This window comes from Ciconia boyciana, chromosome 5, assembly GCF_034638445.1.
Source record: "Ciconia boyciana chromosome 5, ASM3463844v1, whole genome shotgun sequence".
NCBI lineage: Eukaryota > Metazoa > Chordata > Aves > Ciconiiformes > Ciconiidae > Ciconia > Ciconia boyciana.
In genome coordinates this window covers 2,723,639-2,736,527 of record NC_132938.1, presented here as the reverse complement: position 1 = coordinate 2,736,527, position 12,889 = coordinate 2,723,639, and the positions used below count along the sequence as shown (strand labels likewise).

Below are 12,889 nucleotides of genomic sequence, written 5' to 3'. Positions count from 1 at the left end.
ACATGAGCTGGGTTTCTTCTTGTAGAGGGGGGGTAGCACCATCCAGAAGCTCTTACCCCAGAGTTTTGGGAATCACAGGGTAGAGCTGCCTTCAAGCCGATGCAGGAACTCGTGCGATAGCACCATGGAGGAGTACCTGAAAAAGCGTTAGGATGAACAAGCAGTGACTTTGCATCCTTAGTTGTAGAGTTAAGGTGATCAGGTATGGCATTTCTGGGATTACGGTGGCAGCAGTGACTTTTGCATGAGTTGACTCATCTTGAGGGCTCTCTTATCTCGGTTGCACTGGGTGCTTTGGGCAGGGGAGGAGTCTCTCTATACACCCAGTGTGGTTCATAGTCTTTCGTTGGGTACCTATTGCTGCATAGGTTAAATCCTTCTCAAACTTGATTTTGCAGTAATGTCATTACCTTCGTCTGTGTGAGACCTGGCGTGTAATTAATTCTGTCTTCCCAGCTGTACCTGTGGTGTGGCACCTAGCTGGCAGAAGAGGGGATTTAGCTGTTCCACATTAGAAATTAATTAAATAGATGCATAGATTTTATTTATCTGCTTCTCTCATTCCCTATGTGGCTGATCGCTATTGCATGCCTATAAATTAGGGTATTTGCTTGTAGCAAACCCTCGAAGGATATATCCTTTAACCTCAGTGCGTTTATGGAGAAAATGAACAAAGCGAAATTGTTAATCCATTTAGGCTAGAATGCCATTGTTCTGGTAATAGGCTGTAACAGCCCTTTCTTTATCGGCTTCAACTTCAAATTTACCCGAAACAATGGCTTTTAATTGTGGTGTGCTTGAGGCAGCTCAGCAACACTTGGGAAGGAAAGGGGAGAGAGGAGGAAAACGCATTGTTTGCACCAGTCTCTAGGTTTAGCAACTTCAAAATTAGGATGAGCAACTGGGTTTCAGGTTTGTTTGGGTTTTTTTTCTTTTCTTTTTTTGTGTTTGGTGTTTTGTTTTGGTGTTGTTTTTTTTTTTTTTTTTTGTGGAAAGGCTGTGCTAAAACTCTCCAGACAACATGCTGATAGGTCTTCTGTGGCGTTGTAAGTGTCACTGCAGTCTTACTGAAAGCAATACAAACCAATTTTGAGATCCACTGATGACCTCTTAGAGGTTAAAGTTTAATGTATTTTATAAACCAGACCGGCCTGCTTACCTTTTCTAGTGAGTACTGAAGAAAAGGCACTCTGCATTTTCTCTTTTGTACTCCTGATGAAAACAAATATTTTCAGCACCTCATTGCCAGCATATAGCGTGCCTTTAACGTTGCGATGCTTTGGAAAGAAGTGCCGCAAAATGATTTAGTCCTGAGTTATAAGCTCTTCTCGAGTTTGTGACTTTTTGTACTCAGCTATTAGCAAGAGGATTGCTTCGGCTTTATGAGATGGTAATTAGATAACAGCTTTGATCTTCGCCTAGTTGTGCGGTTCATGTCTCTGTAGGAACATTGTCAGTGTATACTAATTTGTATGTGAAAAATACATGGTGCTAGTATTACTTGTGTTATTATTAAAAACACATGGATTTGTCTGGTATGCTCTAATACTTGGATTTGGCTTTTTACCCAGGAGATGCCATTGCTTGCTGTCTGATTTTCTTGTGTTGGCGTTGTGCTTTTTGGGGGCTCCCAGAACGAGAGGGGAGTAGCTAAATACACAGAATTCTTTTACATAAAATATTTCTCCTTGAAGCAGGCTCTCTTTTGTGAGCTCTTCATCCTCTTCATTGCTTCCCTTTTGTCTTTGTCTTACAAAAAGCTGAAATAAGCAGCATGCAAGGTTGGAGCCCTTTGAATACCTGTGCTGTAGGTTCAGCTCCCTAACTCCCTTTTTTTCCCTTTGATTCTTAAATATTGCAGTCCACTTGAAAATCAGTGAAAAATTTATACCAGCTGCACATAACACTGTTGCCACCTGGTAGTGTTTGAAACAAGCCTGAAGTAGTGTGTATAAGCACATGAGTATATGTATATATTTTCAAATCTCAGTTTTGTAAACAGATCCTTGCAATTGTTTTTCTACCCTGGAGGTTTTAAAGTCAATATTGTAGCTTTGTAGGTGCTAAATGGGGTACCTATGCTTTCTGTATGTTTTTCCACCTGTGTGTATGCATCACAGAGAATACTTGATGGACCTTGCTTTTTGGTTTTCTTAGGGTGTAGCAACTGCACCTTGCAGAGTAGTAGATATAACACCCAAGTAGTACAGAAGTGCTTCTTGTAGAGTGGCATCATGTACTACCAAGGTAGCAAAGACAAATGGGAGTCGATACCTTTCCATACTTTATGGAATCTGAGGGATAAAATTATAAATATGCACAAAGCATTTAGTCGGGCAAAAGACCTCAGAGCCTGGTGGAACTGGCAGTAGGTTACCCAGGGGTAGGAGTCTTCTAGTGTACGTCATGAGAGTAGTTCTAGTGCATAGCCCAGTGTATGTCATGAAAACGTCCCGCGTTGAAGTAGAATTGTAGAATGGTTTGGGTTGGAAGGGACCTTCAAAGGTCATATAGTCCAACCCCCCTGCCACGGGCAGGGACACCTTCCACTAGACCAGGTTGCTCAAAGCCCCGTCCAACCTGGCCTTGAATGGTTCCAGGGATGGGGCATCCACAACTTCTCTGGGCAACCTGGTCCAGTGCCTCACCAACCTCATGGTGAAGAATTTCTTCCTAATATCTAATCTAAATCTACTCTCTTGTGGTTTAAAACCGTTACCCCTTGTCCTATCACTACACTCCCTGATAAAGAGTCCCTCCCCATCTTTCCTGTAGGCCCCCTTTAAGTACTGGAAGGCTGCTATAGGGTCTCCCCGGAGCCTTCTCTTCTAGGCTAAACAACCCCAACTCTCTCAGCCTTTCCTCACAGGGGAGTTACATCGTTCCTGGAGTGTTTTTCCTCGTCGAGTTACTCATGCATTCCCTTCCTGAGCCTTTGCTCACACAAAAAGCCAAAACATTGTGTAGGACATGTCCTAGTTATCAGTGCCCACCAGTACTGAACGAGACACCATCACGTATAAACAGGACCGAGCTGGAGAGGACAAGGGGGTTTGTTTGCTTTCTTGTAACTAGAGCTAGGAGATCAGCTTAGCTTTCCCTATTGAATGTAAAGATAAAATTCCAGCTTCAGTTTGCTTTTAGTGTTTGGTATTTATTTCTGTCTGTCTTGGAGCATGTCTCTCCGAGAGCATTTATAGAGTAACGCGCATCTGCTAATGCCCTGCCCGTGCCAGGCAGCAGGTGGGATAAGAACTTAGTTCCTATGTCTTTTGCTTTCAGAGATGTCAACTCTGATTTTTTTTTTTTTAAAATATCCTTTATTTGTTCGTAGTGGCAGCAGCTTCTAAAGCTTAGTAAGGAATCTGAGTAACTTGCAGATAAGTATTTAACTAATAGCATATCAAAGAAATTTGACTTGGTTATTTGTTCAAAACTAAATCTTGTGTGTTTATTTTTACATTGCTGAACTATGATTAAATTATGTTGATGTTGAAATGCTCTTTTTACCCCCCCACCCCCTTCCCACCCCCCCCACAATGTGACATGGCTGGGGCTACAGTACTAACGGGTTATTTTTTTATTTTATTTTATTTTTCCATCATTCTTGATAGCATTTCTGTGGTGAATGATTTAGTCATTGTTTCCAGAGAAAACTGTTCAAAGAGTTTTCTGAGCAGAGGTTCTTTGAGAACTTGGCAGATTGCATAAGGTTGTTTTTAGCTTGCGAGACTTGCTCAGGTTTCCAGAGTCTGTTTACTCTTGGTTGCATGCAAAATGCTGTCAGTGTTGAAGTGTTGATACAGTTTGATTCCTAGCTTTTCCACAGATATTATTTTCCAAAGGATGAATTTTTAGACAAACAGTCTAGATGTTATTGCCTACAACTTGGAATTTGCATCTGTTTTTGCAAAGTCCTGGTCAGTAGATAAGTAATTTGAATTTTCAGAGATGTTGAAGCCTTAAAATATATATGTGCACATGTGTGTATCTTTATCTACATCTATATCTACATCTATCTGTGTCTCTGTAGAAGGTACAGATGCTTCCTGTGCTCCTGAAAATTGGAGTTGTTTCTTCAGTTGCTTGGGTGTACATCTCCTGCAGAACTTCAGTAACTGGCTTTTAAAAATCTTAAGCTAAATTTCTGAGGTTGAAAAGTATTATAATAAGTTAACATGGAGGAAGAGGAAGGAGGTTTTCAAAATCTGTGGGTTTTGCCTTTTTAATTTGGATCAGAGATGAACCTTAAAAGTTCTCTATGGAAAAGATTCTGGAAAGCCATTTTGCTTCAGTCAAAATATTTAACAAAGATTAGATGATAACATTAACAGATCACTAGGAAAAGACACAGTAAAAGATTCCAAGATACCGGTTTTGGGAACTTCTGATCTTGCTTCCTTCTCTTTTCTGCCAAATTTGATTTTGCAGAGTGTTTTTGTTTTACTGAAACTGTGTTTTAAGTAGGATGATTTAATTTTGCCAGAAGGCTGTGGTTTGCTCCAGCCATGTGCTGACGATGGAGTTTATAACCTCCCTAGGCAGGAATCCTGCTTCAGGTGCCAGTATATGCTCTGCCAGAACGTGGGGTTTGGGCATCTTCAGATAACTGCTTCCATTTGCTGTCATCCTTCCCTGGTAATTTATTTTCAACTGTTTCTGCTATACTTCAGCTATTTGTTAAAACCAATCTGGAATATTTTGACTAATGCATATGATGGGAGCGTGTATCCGAACAGCCTGGCTCTTGGTTTTGTCTTCTGCCCACACGTGGTCCTACCGGCCTCTGTGCTAAAGCAGAAGATGCAGAATCTCAGTGCCTGGTTTTTGGGAGCCCAAGTGATCTATCAGATCTGCTGCCCCAAACTCCTGCTAGATCCATCTCCCTCAGCCTTGATGAAGTGTGATTGTCTTCTCTGCTGTCCATGGTCTTTGGAGAAAACATACCCTGTTAAAATCCATGGAAAGGAGAAGTTACAGCTGCAGCCAGTGGATTGCTACGTTCATTTTGTCTTACAGTGTGTATATGTTTGGTTGTCACATTTCAAGTAGGAGTAACGGAAATGTGAAAGCAGGTTTTGCACGGCTTTGCTCACTCTTTCCAGTGCCTGTATTCATGCCCATTACAAGTAATGAGCATTACAAGTAATGAGCACAAATTTCAATTTCCTTTGTACCACAACAAAGGATTAAGCGTAGTCCTGAAATATGTCGTGAACTTTTTATCACAACACCCTTCTGAGCTCCGGACTGGGTTTGCTGCTGTTTGTTTGGACATCCCTGCAAGCAGTGTCTAGACAAATGCAGTTATCTAGAATTTGCACTGTACAACGTTTTGCAGATGTTGACAAAAATGAGTCCTTTGCTGGCTTTGTTCTCTTCTCTTTTTCAGTGGCATCTTGAATTTTTAATGGTTTTAAGTACTGGCGTTCATTGAGTGTCTTGGGATGAATGATTCCAACTGTACTTTTTGCTTTTACATCCTTTTCCAGAGTTTTTTGCTGCTGTCAAGTTGTCACCTCCTATTACAGGTGCAGAGGGGAAGGGATGTTCGTGGGGTAGTCCTGGCACCGTCCCAGCAGTGGGGACCACTCTTTGACATCGATCACTTAATATGGGATGACGTGGGGATGGGAACATGCTACCGAAGGTGGGGGGTGCCTGGGACAGCCATGCTCTGACATTATCCTGAGTTATGCAGCTCTTGATGCATGAGGAATTAAGGTCTTATTTTATACTAGAGGGTTATGGGGATCAGTCCTCCGTTCAGGAAGTCGTCAAGGACTTTGTGAAGAGTCAAATACAGAGTGGGTGAGAGGTTGCACCCTGGACTTCATCTGAACTTCTTGCAAGAATGGTGTAGTTTGTATAAATAAATAGTTTAGGAATAACTTTAGCTTTTGTGTTAGGGAATTCCTTTTGCTGGCTGCGTGCTATTAGTCTGTGTATTAGTCTTTGTTTGTGGAGGAAGGTCTGTCTGTTTTTTTTGCCTAGGGTGGTGATTTGAAACAATACCATCAATCTGATAGAGAAAGCATCGCTCTTAACTGTGGTTCTCTCAGGACAATCATCAGAAAGCACGTACAGAGAGTTTAACGGGAGAATCCCAATTGCCCAATTTGTGTTGCGTTGTTGTTGGTTTGTTGATAGTGGCTCTTAAGTAAATAAAAATCTAATGATGGATCTTCTAAACTTAGGAAATCCTTTATGAGTGTTTAATACCATTGGAGACTAATGCTTGTCTTTGTTTTTTATTTACAGACTCACTGGACCTTCAGGGTACGTCACAGATGGGCCCGGAAATTACAAATACAAAACCAAATGCACCTGGCTCATTGAAGGAAGGTGAGCGTAGTAAGCATCTTGGGCTCTAGTGTTGCTTATTGTGACTTTTAGGTGAGGTTTATCTGCATTGAGTATTTTTAGATCTCATGATTCTTTTTTGCTATACTTAAAACCAGATAGGGCAGCACTTAGTTATTCTTGGTAAATATGTTTCTTTGTGCAACTGAGCCCTCCAAACTGACTTCTGAATTAGAGGTTTCCTGTGTAAAATACCCTTCGCGTTGAAACCGCACATGGAAAATGAAAATAAATGCATTTGTATAAATAAATAAAGAATTATGAATTATTTAACTGTTATCGTAGTGGGCCATTCAGATATTGGGATTAACTACGTATGGGACTTTTTGGCAGTATGAAAAAAAATAGAGCAAACTCTATTAAAGCTCTTATTCGTGAAGAATCAGTTTCTGTAATTATGCACTTCAGATGCTTATTTACTCACTAGGCCATGAGTGGATCCACTTCAGAGGGACCATTGACCTTTTTTGCAAAGGTTTTCTAAACTGCAAGAAGTCCTTCAGAGCTCTTGCCCTCATTTCCCTACCGTTCCTGTATCTGATCCTTATATTGCTTATGGTGACTTCTTGCAGAGATTTTTAGGAGTAGCGTATTTAGTGAATATCCTCTGACTGTCATCTGATTGATGGTGCAGCAGTTCAGAGCATCTGACTTGTTGAAATATATTTTTCATAGTACCAAGCTGACGCCAGGGCTGTAAAATCAATTTGTTTAGTCTCTAAAACTTTGCACGGTCAGTTATGACACTGTGTGTTAACAGCTCTGCGTTAAGCCACATTCCATGCTGTTCCCTGAATCTGTAAGTAGAGAGGTTTGTGAATTGGAACAAGTCATGTGAGAGCATGAACTTGCATTTGAACGCCCGTAAGCTGAGGTCTCTTGGCATCTTGGAGGATCAGAACTTACTAAAAGCCCAGAGTACACTTTTCCTTAGTCTTCTCTCTATGTATGGGAGGTCTGATGGGTGGGGGGGGATTGGTATTCACTTCACCTACTTCAGACGTTTATTTTGGATGAGTAAGTTAAATGCTTAAGCTCCCAAGATACTCAAAGGTGAGGGCTAAGCTGTTCCAGAGAGCCATCCAGAACACTGAAATTGGGAACCTACCACTCGCTATTAACTATATAAGGAGCCCAGTTCTTTAATGTGGTTAAGATCAAAAGTTAGATGCTATAAGTGGCAACAGCTCTTAATTTTTGTAGGTAATAAAAATACAACTGCAGACAGTTTGGAATTACAAATAATTAAAAAATATTTTCCAAGAATGTTATTACAGACAAACCAGCCTCAGCAATTCCAGTACAGCAAGCTTAACCCTCATAACGTCTTTTTCTAAAGCATAATGTGACTCATATTTTTATCAGAAGTGAAGTGCTGCTCATGGGTCCCCGATAATGTCACCATAACTGCTACTTCAGCCTTTGTTTGCTAGTATGGAGAGGTTTCCTAGGAAATGATAATTTCATGAGGTCTGAAGTGAGATCTTACTTGCTGTAAAGACATGTACAAAAATGTTCCTCCTTCTTTTGTAGCCAGGCATTTAACTCGCTGTCCTTTTCCTGCTTCTGATTGATTGTACCCTGCTGTCAGAGGATGGTGGTAAACAGAAAGGAGATAATCACACTGATTAAAACAGCTGAAATATGCACCCTTGTGAAAATAGCCCAAGCTCTCTGCCAAGTGTGAAATTCTCAGAGAGATCTGGAGTTGGAAAACAGCGTCTGCAAAGCTGTTAAATTCTGCTGTGTGCCCTCACCTCATTGCTAGCATACCGGTATGTGGAGGGCTTTTGAGGTTAGCAAGTAAAGGTACAATCCGAATGTGCAATTGAGGATGCTAGATAAATTCAGATGTAAAATAAGCTATGTGTTCCTTACTGTACTCATTTCCTTTTTGCACGGTTCCTGACTCTTCTTGGCTGGTGTCTGTGCTGTGTCCTCATCCCGGGGGTGTCCTTTTCATTTTTCCCCAGGAGCATGAGAAGAGGCAGATGAGATCCAGCCAGCCTGCGGATCCCATCTGAGGCAGAACCTGTAGCCATGTGCCTTGCGATTCTGCAAATGAGTGCTGCCTGTTAATGAGTTGTTAGCTGTAGCAAAGATAATCTCTTTCTTTTTGGTCTTGGTCTAAAGCTTTTATTGATTAAGTATTTCTTTCTGCTCTACAGCTGTCAGACCGTTAAAATAGAAGCAAACCCCCTACAATTTCATAGGCTGCTCAGTTTTGAAATGATGAGTACTCTTTGTGCCTTCTCTTTAAGCAAGACATTATCCTTGAGTTACACCTGCTGCTCTTTTTCCAAAGGCCTGGAGTAGATCATTGTGCCTACCAAAAAATAATTCTTTTGCAGAATAACTCCCTAAAGAATTCCCTTTCTGTGGGAAGGAAGGACTCTATGGCAAGCTGACATGTTATTAATTTATTTGATTAGGATGAACAAGGATTTCATCTGAACCCAAGGGCAATGCTGTTGAAGAGATCCTAATCACTTGCATTTACCCTTTCAACAGCTACAGCTGTGGGCAGGAAAAAGCAGTGCTGCTATAGATTCACTCTCTTTTTATTTCAGGGTCCAAGCACAATCTTAGTGGTGTTTTCACCCTCCTTGAGTTGAGCCCTAAATTAAATATCTGCTGTGGCTTCTGTGTGATTCTCTTTAGGTGTATCTTTGCATTTTAGCCATGAAACTAATGGTGTCTAAATGTACGTTACTTGCTTATGGCTTAGTGGGCATCTTTTGTGTATGGAGTGAAAGAAATGCTGCTGTGTTTTGGTGTCTGAACTACTGTTTCCATCCCCACATCAGCTAAATAAAACCTTTTTCCTGCTGATACATCTTGGAAGATCAGGCCCCTTGATGGTCTTCTCCTGACTTAGTAAGTCAACAGAGTAGACTCTTCTTGACTGGTGGTGTTAACGTTGGGGTGTGTGGGGCCCACTGCATTCAGGTGGAAGGCAGCAAGTCTCTTCCAGGACTTCCAGCTTGTTCATTCTCAACTGGTCCCAGTATTTTTTGTGACGCATCTCCAGAAGTCAAGCAACCTGGTTAGCATTTGTAAGGAATGAGGGGCAGTGAGTGGTTGCTGCATCTTGACAGTCCAGGTAATAACCGAAGACCGACCTTTTGGCAAAAGGGCCTCCCATCCTGTAGAGGATGGGTCTTCTCTGCATTCTCTTGACCTATTTTCTCCAGCTCCCAGAAGGTGGTGAGCAAGACTGAGAATTTCCTTAGTTAGCATCCACTGAGGCATATTTCCAATTTCCAATTTGGAGGGGCTTCCCTCAGGAGGGCCATCCTGCAGTATTGCACAAGTCATAAAGTCATAGAAGAAGGATTTCTGCCAGCTTCTGGGCAAGTAAATAATCTCAGGCCGTTGTAATCATATCAATCTGCAGAAAATCCCTTGAACAAGAAAAATAGCTCTGGTTAGTTCTCTGGTGGCTGTGATTCTTCATAGAATCATAGAATCATTTAGGTTGAAAAAGACCTTTAAGATCATCGAGTCCAATGGTAAACCTAACACTGCCAAGTCCACCACTAAACCATGTCCCTAAGTGCCACAGCTACACGTGAATATATTGTCCATGTAGATTTTCCATGCTTACCCCTGCAAAGCCCTGCCATTAGTAGAGTCAGTACTGGTAAAGAGCAGAGGGCTGGCAGTGCCTGCTCTTCAATTTCTGCCGTTGGTGGTGGGGAAAGGCTTAAGGACACAGTTTTTCTGACCATAAAGAAGCTGTTGCTTAATACCAGGGGAGTGTGCACACCAAAAAAGAAAGCCACAGAATGTTTGATGCATCTACAGTTACACTAAGTCCCTCAGTCTTGTTTAGAGAGGAGCTTCACACCGGAGGAGTTTGTTGGAGGGACTCTGCCATGTGTGTCGAGTGGCTAATTACAAATCTTTTCTTTATTACTATTTTTTTTTACAGGCCAAACACAATCCTCAGGCTTCGATTCAATCACTTTGCCACAGAGTGCAGTTGGGACCACTTGTATGTGTATGATGGAGATTCAATTTACGCTCCCTTACTGGCAGCTTTTAGGTAAGTTCCCCTTGGTAAGACTCTAACTGTATGCAATGATGTTTCTTTAACTTGGAGCCTGAATCAAATGTGGCTTCTAGCAGTATAAATATGTTCTAGTAATCTAAATATGTAATACTGCAAATACAGCACATATAGCAAGTGTCCTTTTGTGCAGTCATTGTCAGCATAAACAATTAAGGAGTTGTGTTTGCTTTTACAATGAACAAATCATGTTACTACACTGCAGCATGTAAGTATTATGTTTTCATTTCCAAATCCTGATTATTTGAGAGACAAAAAATTATTGTCATCTGGTTGAGCTTGAGATGATTTGGTATGCAGGCTCCTTCTAAAGTAGAAAACTGCCCCATTTATCAGGTTTGAACATAACTTTAACTCATAGTATGTCAATGCTGACAGAAGGCAAAAGCCAATTGATCAACATTGCAGACATATAGGTCTCATAGAACTATGTACATCCTAATGTACCTTAAACTTTTAATTTTTACTCTTTGGAACATATTCAGAAACAACAACGATGGGTCAGACAACCTTGTAAAAACGTGTGTAAAAATATCTGTTCTTCTGATGGATGACTGGTATTTGGCTCATCTGTCTGTGGTGAGAGACCAGTTTGTGGATGCTGGTTAACAGTCGACATTTCACGAAGAGACCTAAATATAACTTGTGCATTTATGTACTTTAGTCTTGCAGTGACAAGCACCACCTTATGTTTTCTATTCTTTTAGCTGAAGTTAGAAAAATAGTTCCAAGTTGTGTATGGAAAAATTAATGGTTCCCTTTGGACTCCGCTTGTTCCAAGTGGCTGATTAACTAATTCCAGAATTAACTTTCTGTTGTGCTTCCTTTCATTTGTGAAATGAAGTTCTAAAAATACTTCGTGTTTGTTCTGAAAAATCCTTGTAATGCCTGTGAGAGAAGATCAGCATAGGAACAAAAAGTTGATAAAAATTAAAAACACCACGTATTTTTTTTGGTCTTTAACTGAAAATGCAGAGTTGTTTCGTAGTGAAAGAATGCTTCCTGTAAACCTTCAAACTAACCTGAGGTTAAAACAGGACACACAAATGAATTGTTATGTTATTCTCACTGCATCTGAAGAAGAAACCTTCTCTCTTCTAAAAACAGCCTTGAGGAGAAGGACTTGGGGGTGTTGGTTGGTGAGAAGCTCAAGACGAGCCGGCAATGTGTGCTCGCAGCCCAGAAAGCCAACCATATCCTGGGCTGCATCCAAAGCAGTGTGGCCAGCAGGGCGAGGGAGGGGATTCTGTCCCTCTGCTCCGCTCTGGTGAGACCCCCCCTGCAGTGCTGCGTCCAGATCTGGGGTCCTCAGCACAGGAAAGACATGGAGCTGTTGGAGCGGGTCCAGAGGAGGGACACGAAGATGGTCAGAGGGCTGGAACACCTCTGCTGTGAGGACAGGCTGAGAGAGTTGGGGTTGTTCAGCCTGGAGAAGAGACGGCTCTGGGGAGACCTTAAAGGAGCCTTCCAGTATCTGAAGGGGCCTACAGGAAAGCTGGAGAGGGACTTTTTCAAGGGCACATAGTGATATAGGACAAGGGGGAATGGCTTTAAACTGAAAGAGGGGAGATTTAGATTAGATATAAGGAAGAAATTCTTCACTCTCAGGGTGGTGAGGCACTGGAACAGGTTGCCCAGAGAGGTGGTAGATGCCCCATCCCTGGAAACATTCAAGGCCAGGTTGGACGGGGCTCTGAGCAACCTGATCTGGTGGAAGATGTCCCTGCCCATGGCAGGGGGTTTGGATGAGATGATCTTTAAGGTCCCTTCAACCCAAACCATTCTATGATTCTATGAAAAACCTGGAAGTGCAACCTGGAAGCACTCTCCTGGTATCACGCACTGGATTGATATGCAGGAAGAGGAAGAAATGTCATCTTGAGTCATAGTCATTTTGCTCTAATAGAGCTAATTTTTAATATGCTGTCGAAAAGGTGAAATGATCATGATTTGTGCCTGCAGTTTCTTGTGTGTTTTCCAAAAATTAATAGGCTTTTTAAATTGAGGTTATAAGTAGTTCACAGCATTAACAATTATGGTTCAGACTTTAAAATCATCTGTAAATCACTAGAAAGTCTGTGCCTTAGGACAAGCAAGAGTGAGCTTAATACAATAACATTTCTGAGGTAGGAAAAAAATTCAATTATTTTTTTAATTGCTTCTTTAGATGACGTTTGAATTTCATCTTCATTAGTAGTGAGCTGTGTTGTTCAGTAAACCAAATTCAGGAAATAGCAGATGCTTCTGATTTTGATGAAATGCAAAAAAGCATCTGTTGAAAAATACATTTCTCTGTTACAAAAATAAATGCACTAGAATTTTTCAAGAGCAGTGTTCATATTTTATCTCTTTTCTTGGCTTATGTTAAATTTTAATATTAACCATAACCATATTTCACTCTTCGCTATTTTTACACCGTGCCAGGGGATTTGCAACATTGAACTTTGTACAGTT

At 41.2% G+C, this 12,889-nt stretch overlaps 1 protein-coding gene across 2 annotated transcripts in view; it reads left to right on the top strand.

The window, feature by feature from the left end:
- The window catches only part of ATRN (attractin), a 160,772-nt gene that overhangs the window by 28,103 nt on the left and 119,780 nt on the right, over window positions 1-12,889 (top strand). For both annotated transcript variants that reach the window (XM_072861201.1, XM_072861202.1), the window contains exons 2-3: window positions 6,262-6,345; window positions 10,298-10,411. In XM_072861201.1, the coding sequence (XP_072717302.1) occupies window positions 6,262-6,345; window positions 10,298-10,411 (198 nt within the window). The remainder of the gene's footprint in view (window positions 1-6,261; window positions 6,346-10,297; window positions 10,412-12,889) is intronic.